Source organism: Lutra lutra, chromosome 13, assembly GCF_902655055.1.
Source record: "Lutra lutra chromosome 13, mLutLut1.2, whole genome shotgun sequence".
Taxonomy (NCBI): Eukaryota; Metazoa; Chordata; class Mammalia; order Carnivora; family Mustelidae; genus Lutra; species Lutra lutra.
In genome coordinates, this window is record NC_062290.1 from 76,169,678 (window position 1) to 76,187,299 (window position 17,622).

The 17,622-nt window shown below is 57.1% G+C and overlaps 1 protein-coding gene across 6 annotated transcripts in view; it reads left to right on the forward strand.

The window, feature by feature from the left end:
• COL27A1 (collagen type XXVII alpha 1 chain) overlaps positions 1–17,622 on the forward strand; it is a 136,528-nt gene that overhangs the window by 85,635 nt on the left and 33,271 nt on the right. For 5 of the 6 annotated variants that reach the window (XM_047700385.1, XM_047700384.1, XM_047700386.1 and 2 more), the window contains 11 exons: positions 1,440–1,493; positions 3,221–3,274; positions 3,523–3,576; positions 7,379–7,432; positions 12,361–12,414; positions 12,965–13,009; positions 13,092–13,136; positions 13,419–13,472; positions 14,521–14,574; positions 15,462–15,515; positions 16,499–16,552. In XM_047700385.1, the coding sequence (XP_047556341.1) occupies positions 1,440–1,493; positions 3,221–3,274; positions 3,523–3,576; positions 7,379–7,432; positions 12,361–12,414; positions 12,965–13,009; positions 13,092–13,136; positions 13,419–13,472; positions 14,521–14,574; positions 15,462–15,515; positions 16,499–16,552 (576 nt within the window). The remainder of the gene's footprint in view (positions 1–1,439; positions 1,494–3,220; positions 3,275–3,522; positions 3,577–7,378; positions 7,433–12,360; positions 12,415–12,964; positions 13,010–13,091; positions 13,137–13,418; positions 13,473–14,520; positions 14,575–15,461; positions 15,516–16,498; positions 16,553–17,622) is intronic. The other variant, XM_047700388.1, reaches the window with a different exon arrangement.

Here is a 17,622-nt window from a genome sequence, read left to right on the forward strand (position 1 = left end):
CAGGCCTCAGCTGTTGTTCCTCACACTGCTGCCGCCCAGAAAATGCTCTAATTGTTTTTTAAAGTAAGTTGTTGCAAAAGTCAAATACTTGGTTATTGTCTGTGACTTACTAGCCATGACCTAATATCTTGTACCTCACCCTCTCTCACCTCATACTTCAACCCTGAAGGGTCTCAGAGCCCGGGGAACCAGGACCTCCACGGTGCGGTGATGGTGTGGGGTTGCTGGTGGGGGGAGGGGATGTGTGTACCCTGCTCATGGCCACAGGCTGTGGAGGCCCCCAGGTGGAGGGATAGGCGCATGGGTCTTGGAGCCACAGCAGCAAGACACACACAGTCGTGGCCTGAGCTGCCATTTAAAACTGTCTCCGAGACCCACAGTCCTAAGCCTTTGGAAATGGGCGCCATGTTTTCACCCTAGTGGATGGACAAGTCGGCCAGCTTCACTGCCTGAGCATGCAACTTGCAACCTTTGACCTGTGTCCCTTCAGCTTCCAGGTGTCATTCCTTTCTGGACCCAGCTGGGGGACCAGGAGCAGATCACATGGGAAGAATCCCCTCCTCCCTCAGTCTTTCCTGATTCTCCCAGAAACTCTTGGCGGCAACCCCAAGTTCTCCCAAAGCCACAGTTGTGCCTCTGAACTGCACAAGACCCCCCACCCCCTTGCTCCAGTCTTCCTCAGCGGGGAAGAGCATGGGGCCTGGACAGGGAACCGTCTGCTTTCCTGAGGGGCTCCTCCAGGCCGTTCGGGCGGGCGCGTGCGTGCCTCGTCGGGCCCAGCGAGGCTGGCAGCCGCCTAGAAGAGCCCCTGGAACACAGAGGCCAGTTATCACCCAGTGGAGTTAAAAAGAGCAACCGGAACCGCAGTGGGAGTGGGTGTGTGCCCTGTAGAAAGCAGAGGAAGCCTTTCACAAGACAGTGTAAAGGCCTCCACTTCCCACGATGGAATCGAGTCTTTTGGCAGAAGCTGTTCCACTGTTTCCATCCTGGCGAGCGGCTTTGTTTCTCTCTTTGAAGCGGCCCCAGAGCCCTGGAAGATGGGGACAGATTTCTAACAGGCAGGGCTCTTCCCAGCACAGCGTAAGGGCCATCCCTGCACCCCCTGCCCCCCACAGCCCGTCCCCCAAACCGCCTCCCAGCCTGCTTCTGGCGCGGGAAGAATGTGTGGCCTCCCAGGGATATGCTGGCAGCTGCCCCACCGCTTGGCTCCGAGATCAGAACCATCTGGTGGAGCGAGGGAAGTCAGGACGGTGCCTGGAGAGAGGCGGCTCTCCTCCGTGGCACCCCACTCCTGCAGGATCCCCAGGTGCGGGGCAGGGGGCGCAGGCCAGGACCCCCAGAGGCTGGGAGACGCCGGCACGTTGCCTTTCAGACTCGGCGCGTCCCCGAATTCACGCACCTTCCTCTTCTCTCTTGCTTTTTACGCATGTTTCTTCTAGGGACTTCTGGGATTCATTGGTCTGGTCGGGGAGCCAGGGATCGTGGGAGAAAAGGTAAGTTAGGTTTGGAGAATCCATCAGCAAATAGGACTTGTGGTGGAGATTTTAAGAAGGGGCTTGTTGCCTCAGGGATTTCGGCCTTCTCTCCCCTGGCTTCTCCTTGCTTCCCTAGCATTCCAGACCCTCAGAGAGCCATGGTCCTCTGTCCCAGCATCCCCTGGGGCTCTGCCCTGCCCTCCTGTCAGCATCGTCACATGCAGCCAGACTCCTGTGTGACAAGCAGCTCATGCATGTGGTCTGAGCCCTCCTGGCTGTGCACTAGAACCGCACAGGGTGGGCGACAGAAGGGAGCGGGCATGGCTCCGAAGGCTGCCTTGGGAATCCCCCTGCAGCTCTGTTTTACAGACCAGAGAACCAAGGCTCCTTCTTTCTGAAGAGCTGAACCACCGGGCTCGCATTAGCTCCCAACCTGCAAGCACACCCACCCCCGCCCCGCCCCGGCTTCCACTTTCCCACCATGGGAAACTGGAGGGGAGCTGCTTTCTTTTTAAGGGGCTTATCTGATTGGCAAGCTGGCGTTCTGGGGAGCCGATATTATGCCCACTGGATAGACGGGGAAACTGAGGGCCAGAGAAAGGAAGCCTCCGCGCTAATCGGGCTCCGCCTTCCTTTCCAGGCTCTTTCTGTGCCTTCTTATCACTCCACATCCCAGACCCTTTCTCCTCCTCCTTCTCCTCCACCTTCCTATTTTCTCCTCTTCCGCTTCTCTTTTGAACTTTTTATTTTGAAGTAATTACGGAGTCACACAATGTTGCCAAAAACAGTACAGAAAGGTTCCGTGAGCCCTTCACCCTGTGGCCGCTGGCGGTTCCGTTCTTGCTCAACTGTAGTGCAACGTCCAGTGAACTCTGGCCTTCTTTATTGCTCAAATGTTCCATGTCCCTCATCACCTACAAACCATGGGCTGTGCCGCCCCCTTCCCCCTACCCCCCACCAGGTACACGCCTCCTCCTCCCCCGCCCCTTCTCCCTCTGTGCCTAGGTGAGTTAGCCTTCAGCTCTCTGGGATCAAAGCAGGACTTCCCCACCACTCCCCTGCACCTGGGGTGGGGGTCAGATCCGCTGCTGAAGGGCCCTGGCACCGAGACCCATGCCCTCACTTACGCGTTGGTATCTGTGTTGGTGATTTGTGTCTGTGGTTACAAAATACAGGGCTTCACAAAAACAGAGGCAGGATTCAGATTTGCTTTTCAAGTTCAAATTCAAAGATCGCTGCCTCCAGCGATCTATCTCTTAGGCCCAGGGTCTCTGCCCCGGCCGGTCTGGATGGATCCAGAGGAAGAGAGCTGCATCTCAGATGTTCCAGCATCTCATCTGTGTTTGGGCAGTGGACGGGGAGAGTGAGAGTGCCTTCTGCCTTCTCCACCTCCACAAGCCCAGCACAGGGGATGCTGGGCCCAGTGAGGAGCACGTGACATGGGCTGGCATCAAAGGGGACAGTGTCATTCACGCATCCCTGAGCAGGACCATCCTTGCCTGGGGGCAGCCCGCTGCATGGGATGCTACAGTGGGTGCTGAGGCCTCCTGGGGCTTACTGGGTTCCTGGCTTCTGCGGAGTGACATCCCAGCACCCCTTCCCCTGTCGCTACCCTGGGTGATGTGACTGTAGACTTTGGACAAGTCCCTACCCCTTCCTCTTTGGCCTCTGGAAGGCCTCTGCACTTGCCCCCCGCAGAGCCACCCCCCAGCCATGACCTCCTTACCTTGCTATCTCCATCACAGGGTGACCGGGGCATGATGGGACCCCCAGGCGCACCCGGACCCAAGGGATCAATGGTAAGGAGCAAGTGGGTGCTGATTGCCCTCTCCTGTCACAGGTCTGGTGACAGCTCTGTTCTCCTCTGCCTGCTCCCATATACCCCGAGCATTCAGGAAGACCGGCTCCTCCCTCCAGGAGACCGGGCTGCTGCCCCTGTGCGCTGGGCTGGGGCTGGGGCCGGGGCCAGGGCCAAGCCAGCTGGGGTGGAAGGAGGAAGAGTGACCTGCCTCACCTGATTCCTTCTCTCTCATCTCTCTCTCGGTAGGGTCATCCTGGAACTCCCGGTGCTGTGGGGACCCCCGGAGAGCCTGGACCTCCGGTAAGCAAAGCCCTCATGTCTCAGAGTCAGACAAACCTGGGTTTGAATCCCAGCTCCGTTTTGCCAGGAATGATCATTGAACTTCTCGGAACCTAAATTTTGCTCATCTGAAACACAGAGAAGATAATCGTGGTCATGGTAGTGTAATCCCATGGGTCAGGTGAACCCAGGCAGCTCGTGTTCATTGCATAGAAATGTTCCCAGCACAGGAGCTTCTTGGTCGAGTCTCCATTGTTGCTTTGGTCATTCCCTCAGGACATACCACGTTATGTGTGCCCGGGGCCAGCTCCGGGAGTCGGGGTGCAGCCATCAGCAGGGCAGAAAACTCCCACTGTCCTTTAGGAGCTTCTGTCCTGGCATTTGGGGGAGAGACAGCCCAATACATAAATGACACCTGCTCTGGAGATGATGAGAAATGCTGGGGACACGGGGGCTGAGCACAGTGGGGAGGACACAGGGCTCCTGGACTTCTTGTGATGACTGAGGAACCAGGGAGATTCCTGAGGAACCCATGGCAGGGAAGGGTGAGAGAGGCAGGGTAGCGGGGGTGGGGGACCCCCTGCACTCTCTTGAGGGTGGTATTGGGGGCGGGGAGGGGTGGCTCTCATCCTGAGCCCTCACAGTTTCTGTTCCCTCTGTCTAGGCTGATGGAGAATGGAGACTGGGAGGGGTTCTCACTCCAGCCAGGGCTTGGGCTCAGGGCTGGGAGCCCCCTCTGGGGAGGCGGAGAGGTGGGCTTCAGGCAGGTAGAAAGGGTATAGAGGAAGGGGATCAGCCCAGGCAGGATCCCAGGGAGGACTAGAGGACGATGAGTTCGGGTTGACCAGACTGAGGGACTCCCTGGAGTCTGATGAGGGAGGAAATGGGAGCCTTGGAGGGTCTGAATCCAAGGAAAGCATGCACACACCAGTTCTCTGTGCCAACAAGGAAAGCAAACTTGTCTGTGCACCTGCTGTGTGCTGGGCCTATGCTCAGCCCTGAAGGTGCAGGAATGATTTAAAAAAATAATAATACACCTGCTGGGATGCTTGGATGGCTCAGTGGGTTAAGCGTCTGCCTTTGGCTCAGGTCATGATCTCAGGGTCCTGGTATCGAGCCCTGCATTGGGCTCCCTGCTCAGTGGAGAGCCTGCTTCTCCTGCTCTTCCTCTCTCTCTGCCCCTCTCCCTCTGCTCGTGGGCTCTCTCTCTGTCTCAAATAAAATCTAAAAAAAAAAAAAAAAATACATCTGCTTTTAAGATCCCGTAGGGGGAATGCCAAGTATAAACATCCTTTCCCTCATTAACAGAGCTTTACTGAGCACCTGCTATGTGCCAGGCAGTGCTAGTTGCTGAGGAGGGATACGGAGGGACTAGCCAGGGATGAGAAGCCTGGACTCAAGTAACCGTCATCCCCAGACAGAGGTACTGAGCAGCAGGTGGCTCTGTCTGTCCCCTATAATCCTTTTGATGAGGTAGAAAACTCAAGCAGAGAGAGCCCACACTCCAGCCTCCTGGGCCTCAGTCTCCGCATCTCCAGTGGGAGCAGGAAAGCCTGGAATGGAGTTGCTGGAACAAAATGGAAGGCCAGTGGGAGGTGGGAAAGCAGTGGGGCCATCCAAGCCAGTGCATGGAAGGAAGCTCATGGCCTCCTCCGAATCCCTTACCTCTAGGGCTCCCCCGACCTCCTCTCTGCTATGTCCTCTGCACTCGCCACTGCTCTGGAGGTGGGCTCAGAGTGAGTGAAAGCAGTCACGTGGTGTTTGTGCTATGCCCCCCTCCCTCCATTTCCCCTGACCTGCTCCTGCTGCCCTATAGGGCGGATGGCTTGGACCTCATGGGGCTCCTCCTGGCTGGCCAGGGGAAGCAGTGTAGCACCGAGGTCCAGAAATCTGACTTCAGAATCAGACAGCTGTGAGTGAACTCCCAGTCACTTACCAGCTGGGTGATTGTTGGAAGTATTTGTGGCTTCTCTGTGCCTCCGTTTCCCCATTGGCAAGCCAGCATGAAACTCCGTTATGAGATTGCTGTGAGAAAGCCGTGCCATCAGTGCATGATGTCATGCTTGGCCAACTGCCTGCCTACGTTCAGTGTCTACTGACCGGGAGTAGTGGTAACTGCTGTTTACTAGGCAGGTTAATTACCACCATTCCTGTAAGACTACTGCCGTTCAGGTGACATTTCTGATGACACTGTTCAGGTCTGATGAGCAGTTTCCCACTTTTCCAATCTCGTGAAATCCACGTTCTCTCTCAGTCCGCTGAGGCCCACTGAGATCATTATCCTCATGGCCCCAGGGGTGGGGGACCAGTAAGACTTCCCGTCTCTGGCCCCCTCCCACACTGAGAGAGCTGAGAGCTACCCTTTATTGAGGACTTCCCATGTCATTTCCTTTTCCCAGCAACTCCAGGAGCTAGGGATTCTTCTTACCCTATCACAGATGAGGAAACTGAGGCCCACCAAGTTGAAATCCCTTGCCAGGGTCACAGAACTAGGAAGTGGCGGAGCGGAGATTTGAACCTGGTTCTCTGAGGAAGCAGTTGGTCCTTTTGAGTCCTTTATTCTTCTGCCTCAGAGTCAAGACTTGGCTCCTGAAATCTCCCAGTGACGTATTGCATGCCTTCCGCAGTCTGAGATCCCGCTATAAAATGGCTCGTTCTCACCCAATCGTCCTGTCATCCGCCATCCAGGCGTCAGCTCTGCCTTCTTACTGGGCCGAGCGAGGGTCCACACCCTGCTTGCTCTGCTGACAAGGGGCAGATTAGAAGCCGGCCCCACACATCAGCCCCTCCACAGCAGCTGACTGAGGGCCTGCGCCCCTCAAGTCCATGGAGAGAGAGAAAAGGGAATAGCAAGTTGCTCCCGAGGCCCCAAATGGAGCTGGGCCTCTCTCTGGTATTTGGAGGGGAATGAAGCTGTGTCTTGCTTGTAAAAGGAGCACGCCCAGCCTGAAAGTTGCTGCTGAGCTGGGAGGCTCTGGAGGGGTCCTGGCCGGCCGGCCATGGGTAAAGGTGCTTGCTGCTTGGTGGATGCCGCTGGGGTCCGAACCCGGAGGAGAGATCTGGCGTCAGGCAGCCCGCTTCCTCTCGTCTCCCTTCTACCCTCTGTCCTCTTCTATTGTTAGACGTTTTGTAGTTTCTCCAACAGATCCCTCGCTTCTGGTCATAGGCCTGTGCTGTGCCGGTGTTGAGAGTTCAAAGAACAGAGACAACACTGTGTCATCCTTCCCTCCTTCTCTGTCTCCTCCTTGGGCCTCTTGTTATTCCTGCATCAAACCAGATATAACAGGCAGCTTCCCTGGGCCAGGCCCTGTTCCCTTCTCCCTGCCTCCCCCTCCCTCACCTCGGGGCTGTGGTCTGCTTCTTCCCCCTCGTACCCCAGGGCTCACTCTTTCTGCTCTGGTCAGAACCTTCTGGATGGCTGTCAGGTGATGTTCAGGATTGGGGGGTTGGGGGGGACAGAACATGGACAGCCATAGTCTCCTCGCTGGTGGAAGGGAAAAGGGGAAATGGGCACTTGAGGAGAGCTTTGGTCAAGGAGGTCATGCTAGCTTCCGGTTGTTGATTCTGAGGTGCAGAAGGAAATGGCTCATCCATCCCGGGAAACTTCTCCTCACTACCAGATGCCTGGGAGATGTGGAGGCACACCACATTGAACCCAGGGCTCAGGGTTCTAGCCCATGGGCGGCTTCTTCCAGGGGGACAGATTTCCCCCCTGGGCCAATTCCTTCTATGTGCACCCAGCTTTGCCCCCACACTCCCAGCCTTCCCTGTTGCCTTTGCTACCGGAAAGGCAGCTTCTCCAAACTCTTTCTCTTCCCCACAGGGCCCTCCAGGATCTCGAGGCCCACCAGGCCTGAGGGGAGTAAGGGGACTCCAGGTAAGTGGGCCCCGCCTCCAGGAGGCTGGCACTGGCAGGGGCTGCCTGACAGACCACCTCCTGTCCTTGCCCTGTGCCCAGCTCTGAGACCTGTGATTTTTACGGCAGCAGGCAGGGTTCTACGCTCATCCCCGGGCCTGGCTGTCAGCTTGGCACCCCCCACCCTTTCCAGCTCGTCTTCTCCAGCCCATTTCTGAACACCAGGCCTTGCCATTCCACGGGTACAGAGAGGCTCTGTGGTACCAGCATCTTGTCCATTTGTTCATCCATTCATTCCACCACCAATTATTTAGCACCAGCTGTGTACCAGCCACTGTTGGAGGCTCTGTAGGTACCACGGGAGGAAGGGAGAGGTGTGACCCCACCTCCCCTCATGGCTCAATCAAGCAGGTCAAGGAGATAGTATTGGGTCCTGGGCGCGTAGATGGTGAAGCACAAGCGGCTTGGGAGCCTGTCCAGGGCATCAGAGCACGCTTCAGGGAGAGGAGGGGCCTGCAGCCGGTGCCAGGCTCCAGGCAAGGGAAAGCCCTAAGGTGAGAGAAGGCACCGTCTGTTTACAGGCCCCCGCTGGTTCCACAGAGGGTCCGCAGAGAGAGATGAGACCAAGAATGAGCAGGTGGCAAGGCTGCAAACCACAGTTGGGCCTATGGGCTGTGCTCCCAGGGCAGTGGGGAGCCACAGAAGGTTTTCAGGAGGGACCGGCCTGAACACAGGTGTCAGAAGTCACCACTGGTACTTGCTATGAGTCAGGTGCTGTCTAACACATATATTGACTCGTTTTTCTACAAAGAAGGTGCTAGGTTTCATTCCCTTTTACACACAAGGAAACTAAGGCACAGAGAGGTTATGTCAGTTGTCTCAGGTTGCACAGTGAGAAAGTGCCCCAGCTGGGATTTGAACCCAGGGAATCTGACTCTTTTGCATACTGAAGGTAGTCTCATTTTCAGTTGTGCAGGGAGGGCTGATGGAGTGGTTCTACGCCCCCAACCCATATACGGGCAAGGCAGCCTCGCAGAAGGGAACCATGATGGCACAGGTAGAGCCGACAGCCCTGGCCTGATATCCAAGCTCCATACGGGGCATCTGTGATTAGTCTCCTCTTGGCTGAATTTCAAGTGGTTTTAAATTTTCCCCCAAACCAGATGGCCAGGAGTCAGCCCTGGAGAGGGGCGGATTACGAGGCATTCCTCTGGCCCAGCAGGGCCCCTCCCACTGCCATGTCCTTCGTCTCTGCAAGTGGACCCAGGCCCATTGGCAGCCTGTTCCACCTTGACCCTGTGCACATGGCCTCCTGCCCCAGGAAGCCAGATTAGCTGGAGATTCAGGTCCTCAACTCACCGAGCTCCCCCCAGCTTTCTCTAGCACCCCTTCTCAGCTCTGGCTACAAGAATGTCTGTCCTGCTTGAGGAAACCCAGGCTCCCAACCACATCAAAAGTCTCCAGGGCTGGGAGGGAAGCCTCGGGAACATGAGCTCCTCCCCACTGCTGGGTTTGGCAGGAATGCAAAACCTGTGGGATCGGCCCCCTGGGTCCCCGGCCTAATAGTCCACCATTGGCCACTTCACGGTGTGTGTTTGGGGGGTACCTAGAGGGGCAGCCCTCCTGCCTGCAAAAGAGCTCAGTTCTGGGCAGTCCCCTATGTAGGAACTGGCTTGCCAAGTGATCTTAGCAAGACCTTGCCACCCTCCGAGCCTTGGTTTCCCCATATGTGCCATGAGGAGGGTATGAGGACCTGCCTGTGTCCCTGCTGATTTGCAAGAGAGGACAAGATGGGTCCTCAGGCCCTCAGCTCTTGGTAAAACTGTTGACAGGGTCTGAGTCCACAGACCTCAGTTGGAAGAGTGGGAGATCTGGGGCCAGACAGGGACAAATCTCAGCCTTCTCAGTTACCAGTTCTGGGACCTCAGGCCAGTTTCTTAACTTCTCTAAGGCTTAGCAGATGAAACTTGGAGGAGGTTGTAAGGACTCAGAATCTGAACACACATTAGCAGGACGCCTGTTTTTTTTTTTTTTTTTTTCCTCCAGCACCACCACTCACTGCTTATCAGTGTGGGCGTGAGCTCCCCGTCAGAGGGGGGTGTGCAAGTCAGGGACTAGAGAAGACTGCCATCAAGGCTCTGGCCTGGGACATGGTGTTGGAGAGGACAATGTCTAAAAGCCCTGTTACCTGGGAGACTCCACTATCTCCCTCCACCAACCACTTTGAGGGACTCTGAGATTCACATGCCTGACACTGGACTCTACTCCCATGAGTGGGGTAAGAGCTCAGTGGACCTGGCCTCGAATCGTGGCTCTTCCTCTTTGACCTTGAGCAACTGACTCTGACTCTCTGAGGTCAGCCATAGAACTGACCTCTCTGGATGGCCATGGGATTAAATCCCTTGGTAAGCGCCTTGTACATGGTAGCACCTCCCTTAGATCGTCCATCCCTTTGTCACAAGAGCTGCAATTGACCGCATTTTCTGTCCCAGCCTGGGTGAAAGATAGCCCTGGCTTTGACTGCAAGCATCTTCCTGGGGACTGGTTATAAGAGAACAGACATATGGTTCTGATGGAAACCCAGGCCTGCCTCCAGCAGGGATGACTGGCCTGTATTCATTTGAAGAAGAAAGGAACAGGACGGGGGTACCCTCGGGACACAGGATGAGCTGCAGAGTGGCCCAGAGCAAAGGTTAGCATGTGCGGCTGTTCTGCTCCTGTCCCTGCCCTGGGGAGCCAGGGAGCGAGGGTGGTTGGGGCTCCCTTGCCTCCTCCTCCCTCTAGACAGCAAGGGCTCGCCCTATTTCCCCCAAGCAATGCCAGCTTCTCCTTGAGCTCTCTGGTCTCCCAAGGGACTGCAATCTCCCAGGTATGAGGGACTTTAGACATTGTCTTCTCCAACATCCTGCTCCAGGCAGAGCCATCATGGCAGACTTCTCTAGTCCCTGACTTGCACACCCCTCATGACGGGGAGCTCACTCTCACACTGCTAAGCAGTGACAGATTGTGGTGGAAAGAAATGGGCTTCTGGCTCAATTCTGGCTTCTCCACTTCCCAGCAGTGTGACCATGGGCTGTTTCCTTATGGCAAAATGAGGATAGCACCTTTCATTACTGCTACCGTTGTTGCTACTACAATTATTGTATATGACATAAACTTTCTCTCAGAAAGGCTTGGATTTCTGGGTTAAATACGGTTCCATGTGATTCACAGCAAACTATCAACACCTCTGGGCCTCCCTGAAGCCCCAGAGTGATCCCTTTCCAGGGAGGTTTATGGCTCAGCTAGAGACAGAGAGGCCAGGGGCCAGAAGCCATCTCTCAGGAGAGCCCAGATGCCCACCCATCAGCTCAGGCTCTGTCCCAGCTCCTAAGACCTGGGATGTCTCCACCTCAATCTCACTCCATCTCCACCAGGCACCTGTCCACAAACCAGGAGTGGAAAGTCTAACACATGGTCTGACCATGTCCATCTGAGAGAGAGAGGCCCAGAGAGGGGAAGGGGCTTGCCTGGGGCCACACAGCCATCCAGCCACAGAACAAGGACTAGCACCCACAACTAATCTTCTTTTGTATTGGATCTATGGAAACTCTCAGCTGGTTCTCTGTAGCTTGCTCTGAGCTGCCTGTCCCGAGGAAGGGACTGAATCCAGATCTTCCAAGCATTCCTCTGTGTCGCTGGCCCCAGGGGGGGCTGTTGCCTCCTCTGGCAAGGCCAGCTACTACCAAGTGCTGACAGGAGGCCAGGTGCCTCGCCTTTCACCGTAAGGTAGAGATTCTCATCCCCATTTCAGAGACAAGATAACTGAGGCTTAGCACAGTTGCCTGTCCAGGTTTATTCAATCCATGAGGCACTATTTAAAGCCGTGGGAGCCCCAGGTAACTGATAAGAGGAGTTGTGGCTTTTTCTGGCTCAATTACTAATTGAAAGTTTCCTTGCTCAATTTTTAAATGATTTCTTCATGCTGTTTTTCTCATCCCTCATCCCCCAACCCCCACTCAGACATGTTCCCGGTCCCCTTTTGTGGCTGGCCCCCAACTCCCAGGCCAGGGTGGGCCAGCCTTCTGCACGAGACCTTCTTCATCTCCCCCAACCATGACCTCTCTGGTCCCCTGCAGGACAAAGACCACACTGTTCTCTACGGGGGGCCTTTTCCAAAGGACCCCATCCCATCTGTGTCTCTGTGGGAGTCCCTGTAAGGGGATCACTTGGGCCAGTGGGTAGAATCACGGAGGGGATGCACCTGCTGTTGTGCTAAGGGACCTTAGACAAGTTACTTCCCTTGGCTGGGCCTCTGTGCAGTGGGGGAAGGGCCTGCCTCGGGGGCGTTGGGGATGTGCTTCCAGCTTTCAAAGGAATAAGGCTGCTGTCTAGGACTCCACGGAACAGATGCTTGAGCCCTGCCCTGTTCTTGCCCCTGCGCACATTGTCACTCTCCATCTGTGAGCAGGGTCAGACCAACTCGCACATCTGCTCTGCACACTGAGCAACATGCCGACCCTCCCGGGGCCCTTCGCTGTCAGTGTCCCCCAAGGGCTGTGGTTCACACACTTGTTTCTGCCTCACGTGTGCTCGGGGAAGAGGGTGCAGCAGCGGAGTCCAAGGGGCTGACTGTGGGGACATATATCCAGCCTTCGGCCTGCCCGATTCTGAGGTGTGTGGCTGTTTGACCTCCGAGGTCTCTTTCAACAGGGTTGTTCGTGCACCCCCCAGCCCTATTCCAGAACATCAGGGCCTCTAGCGGAGTCCCCCTGTGCCTCGCCATCTCAGCAGGCGTGCTGTGTGTGGGAGACCTGCCTTAGGGTGAGGGCGTGTGTGCAACAGGAGGAGAAGGGAGTCCCAGGCTTGTGCCAGGAGAGGCCCGAGGCTCTGGGCAGCCCTGCCTCCTGGTTCCCAGCCCGAGGGAGACCCCTGCTGTCCACCGTGCTAGTCCCTTTTTCCTATTCTAGGGCCCCCGAGGACCAGATGGACCAGCCGGGGAGCAGGGGTCCAGGGGCCTGAAGGTACCAACACCATGACTTGCCCTTCCTCACATCTCCCACGCTGGGTCAGGAGTCCAGGCACCAAGGCTCACACCTTCCTCAGCGCCAGGTCCCTGGGGGCGGTGGGGAGTCCAAGAGGGGATGGGAGATCACGTGCCGCTCCTCCTGGTCCTGGAGCCTGAGCCTGGGGTCTGGGGAGAAGGAGCACAGAGAGAGCCGTGAATAAGAGGGAGCCAGAGGAGGCAGGAGTAAGAGAGAGTGGGAGGGAACCTCGGGTGCCCTCTGATCCCTTCCCTGGGGCTCTCTGCCCCCTCCAGAGCCCCCCCCCCCTGGAGCCGAGATTGCTTCCACTCCCAGCAGGAGCGAGGGGTCCTTGGTTCTCCAGAGCTGATGACGACTATGGCAAACCACTCCCCTTGCCAGGCCTCAGTTTCCCCACCTGCACAACAGGGAGAGGGGTGGGTCTGGTGATGACACGGGTTCCTTCCATCTCCCACGGAGTGCGGTCCTGTGTCCGTGAGGTGTCCCCCAACGCACCCTCTCCCGCCCTCATCTGCTTTGCTTCCCGCAGGGCCCTTCCGGACCGCAGGGCAGACCGGGCCAGCCCGGGCAACAGGTACGTCAGGCCGAAGCTGCCAGCCCCCTCCCCGCTCCCTGCCGGCCCATATGTGCCTCTAAGACCCCAAATCTGCTTCCAGGGTGCGGCTGGTGAACGCGGGCCCTTGGGCGTGCGAGGCTTCCCCGTAAGTAGCACCAGTTCTGGAAATTCCGAGGGGCTTTGCCGGGCGATAAGAGCCACGGTACCCAGTTCCCGCAGTGCCGTGGAAACCACACAGGTTCCGGCTGCCCGTTCTGCCCTGAAGACCCTCTGGCCTGCCTCTTTCCCCGGAGACTCAGGCTTCCCTTGGGTCACGTGGTGGGGGAGTGGGGCCCTCACACAAATGCGAAGGCTTCCTGTAGAAGGCTTCCATATAGGACGAAGGAGGCCGGAGAGAGACTGAGGTCACCTTTGTTCTTCTCTGCAGGGCATCCTGGGTCCCTCAGGCCCGCCTGGCACCAAGGGCCTCCCAGGAGAACCGGTAAGTGCTTGTTCCTCCCTCTTTGGCCTCTTTGCCCCTGGTGGGCTGGTCCCAGTTGGGCCCCCGCCTGGGAGTGTGGGATGTGGTCAGCCAAGGAGGAGGTTGGAGAGGGACGGGGCCAGGCCTCTGTTACGCTGATGGCACAGGCCTGGGGGGTGGGGTGGGTAGGGAGGGGCACTGGCCAGGGAGCTCAGGAGCTCTGGGTTGGTGTCTAAGCTCACTTGCCCTCCAGCCTAGTTTTTTTTCTCTTTGCATGTAATCAGGAGTAATTGTCCCTATCATGCCATTCTGTTGTAAAGATGAAATGAGCAAATGTATACAGGGTGCATAGCCCAGTGAGAAGCTGAGGGAACAGAGTATTCAGGTCTCCAAGGGACCGAGTATGGGCATTACAGGGTCTGGACAGGAGCCAGTGAGGGGTTTGAAACCAAGATAACCCTTCAGGAGGTCTCCCTGGAAGGACGGGTTTGGGGACAGCCCAAGTGTCAGGACGCCCCTTGAGGAGGCAATAGAGTGGTACCACTGTCGAGGGACAGGAGAGGACAGCCTCAAGGGACAGAGGAGGAGGGATCCCTGTGGTGAGGCAGGCGGAAGACAGGAGGCTCCTGCCCACTGGGGTCGTGCTACAGTCCCACATCAATAGGCCCAAGGAGACCTGATTTGAACAGTGAATTGACCAGGAGCCGGATGGGGGTTTCCAGAGGTGGATGCCAGGTGGAAGGGCATTCAGACAGATGGAACAGAGTGAGCGAGGCTGCTCGGAGGGCTGGAAGGTTTCTGAGTGGGAGAGGGCTCCCTGGGTTTGAGAGAGAGAAACAGGAGACAGTGCAGATGGTTTGAGGGGGAGGCAGGAGACCGGTGGTGAGGGAGGAGCTGCAGACAGTGGGTCCCTGGCAAGGCAGGTGGTGGGGGGCATGACAGCAGGGTCCCAGGTTCTTGGACCTTCTCCCTTACCTGCCCCTGCACACTGCACTATTGGGCCTCAGGCCCCAGAGAGGGCCCAGGCTACCTTCTCAAACTGTTGTATGTCTGTCTGTCTGTCTTACAGGGCCCTCAGGGACCCCAGGGGCCACTTGGTCCTCCGGGAGAGATGGGCCCCAAGGTGAGTGCTGAGGGCCCCTTGCTTGTCCCATGATGTTGCTGGGGCGGTATCAGCACCTCGTGGCCCTCCTCCGCTGGGGGCTCCTAGGCCTGGCCTGGGAAATGGTCGTGTCCTATGTCCTGCAGGAACCGAAGGGTAGGACAACCCCCCCCCCCCCCCCCCCGCAGGAGAGCAGATCCATGCTAATAAAGTAGCGGGAGGAGCTGGGCTCCAGGTCCCAGGGCGGCGCATGGCCTGCAGGGACCCTCCGGTGGGTTAGCGGTGCCTCTTCTGTGCCACCACGGGAAGCAGCAGTGCCCTCTGCCTCCCCGCCCCTGTGGGGACTTCCGCTCAGCACCGAGGTTTGCCTGCAGAACCTGTCTTTTACAGGGCATGCACTCTAGAGGGGCCTCAGACCCCTCTGCCTTAGAGAAGGAAGCGGATCCGCAGCTACAGCAGGGGCTGTAGCCATGCCGCTGGGAATGACTCGGACCCCTTCCCCCCGTGCGCATCCTGGCCCAGTTTTGGAGTAAAGCACAGGGATCCATCCACCTTGAATACAGCCTCAGTTGGCTTCCTCCCCTGTTGTTATGTGAATCATGCTATTTTCCTCCCTGTGCTCGCCAAGGGGCTCCTCATGCGGTAACCCACACTCATGGGGAAGGAGAGAGATCCAGCAGCCTCGGAGCCCCCCCAGGGCTCATCCCCCTGGGCACAACCACCACCCGCCCTGTGGTCCCAGCCCCAAGCTCCCAGAAGGCCCACAGCCTACTCCTAGCTCTGTGTCTCTCCTGCTGTGTGACCTCAGGCACATTCCTTGCCCTCTCTGGGGCAACCTCAGTTATTCTCCTCCCTTACAGTCGAGGCCAATGCTTGCTGTAGGAGGGACCAATGGTATTTTCTTGCAGGGGCCGCCCGGTGCGGTGGGAGAACCGGGCCTTCCTGGGGAAGCCGGGATGAAGGTAAGGCAGGATGAAAGAGAAAATTGACTTGTTGAAACCAGCTCCCAGCTGGCGGCCACGTCCTCCCCACGGAAGAGAAACGGGCCTTTCTTGTGTGGGAATAATGAATTCTCTGTGTTCCTGGCCGGGGAGCGGGTCCTGGCTACGGCCACAGTGGCGGGCCCAGCCGACCCGGAGCCCCCGCCCTGGCCCCCTGCCCAGCGGTGTTTTCCCTGGCACCTGCCCCACGCCCCGGCGGTCGCACCTCCTGGCCTCCCGAGATACCATCTGCATTTCAGTCCCCGAGCCCCTCATTACCTGCAGGGGAAACAGGCGCCCACTGATGCCTGGGCTCTGGGGAGAGCCCTGTCCCTGCTCTGCTGTGGAAGAGAGTGCGGCCTATCTAAAACAGACGGAAATGGGATTGTCCCCATTGGGGCAGGGCTGGGGGCTCAGCGCTCCCCCTCCTCCTGGCACCCCCCCCCCCAGACGTCGGCACAGAGGGAGACTAGTTTAGAAATCCCCACGTGGTGATCTTTTGTGGGGACAAGTGACGTTTACTCTGGTTCATTTCGGGCCTCTTCCTCCTTTGGGTTTCTTTCCAAGGCTCTCAGGGAGAGTAAAGAAGGCGGTCAGCCACAGATTTGCCATCCCTGCCTCTGGTCCTCCCTGGAGCCAAACTACCCAGGTTTGGATCCTGAATCTGTCCCTTCTTAGCCTCATGGGCTTGGGCTAGTGACGTGACCCCGAGCGTGGTCCCTTGGTTTCTCCATTTAAAAGAAGATCCCTTCTCTGGCAGGGTTGTTGTGAGGTTTCAGTGTTGAGACCCACACGGCCCTGGAGCAGGGGCTCTGGTTGGCATTTTGCAGTGTTGCTTTGGTTCTTGGGAAGGAGGGGCTTCCCCAGCTCCCCACCCAAATCAGAGCTGGTGAGGACAGGAAAGTGAAGCGAGAGCTGGGACTGGCCCTACCCACCTCCATGGACTTGTGTTTGGCTTCTCCTAGGGTGACCTTGGGCCTCTGGGCACCCCTGGGGAGCAGGGCCTCATTGGGCAGCGGGTAAGTCAAAAGCAAATTCATTCTTCCTGGGAAGCCACCTGTGGGGCACTTGGGTCGGGGCAAGGGCTTTCCTCAACCTCCCTGAGCCTCTGGGAGAAAGAGACGGTGAATTCCTGTAGCCTCATCTCATCTCTCTTGCTGAGCCAGCGTTTCCACAACATAGAGGCACTCTTGGAAGAAAACGATCTTGTGGTCAGAGTGTTTGGGATTCACTGCATGTTCCCTGTTCCCTCTCCACATTAGCAGTAGCATTTTCAAGGCTCTGAGAAGGCCAGCAGCCAAGACAGTGGTTCCTTTTGGATTAATCCAAACTTAAATGATCTGCAGCACTTTTACTTTTGAAAAACACCTGTTATCATCCTTGGAAACTCTTCCATGGAAGGTTATGTTTCTCTTTTCTGAAAGAAACCCACAAAGCTTGCCTTCCTCTGAGAAGCTTTGGGATGCCTCTCTGTCCACCTCTCTATGCTCCGTGCCCAGTTTATACAGTGTTTGCGCAAATGTGGCTGCAGGCGTACTGGGAGGGGTACAGAGCAGGCATCCTGTAGCACCTGCCAGGTGCAGAAGGTGGGGTCCCAGAGGGAGGGGGAGTTATTGTGGATCTCAGTCCTTGGGGGCACCGGAGGCAGGTGCCCTTCATTTCTTATCTCCCCTGTTTTTCCAATGCCTCGTGCTCCCCCTGCCCAGAGTCAACCGAGGCGCCACAAATTGAGTTAAGATGTGGAAGGAGCAAGAAAGACCACAGGGCAAGGCAGGATGTGTGTGCAGCCCAAAACCCCAAGATGGTAAATCTTGTGCATCAACAAAGACTGATCAGTATGGTTTTCTTAGAGTGCTGTGTTAAGAAGGATTCTGAGGTTCCATCTAGGCACAGTAGAAAGGAGAGTGATGAGCACTCACTCAATGCCCACTGTGTGCCTGGCCCTTCTCTCAAAGCACCAGGAACCGAGCAGTGAGTAAAGGAGGCCGTGTTCTTACGGAACCGCATTCTAGTAGATCCATTAGTGACATCTGCCACGAGCACAAGAAGGGTGGTGTCTACACGCTTGTGGTGCCTTTGCCGTCCCTGC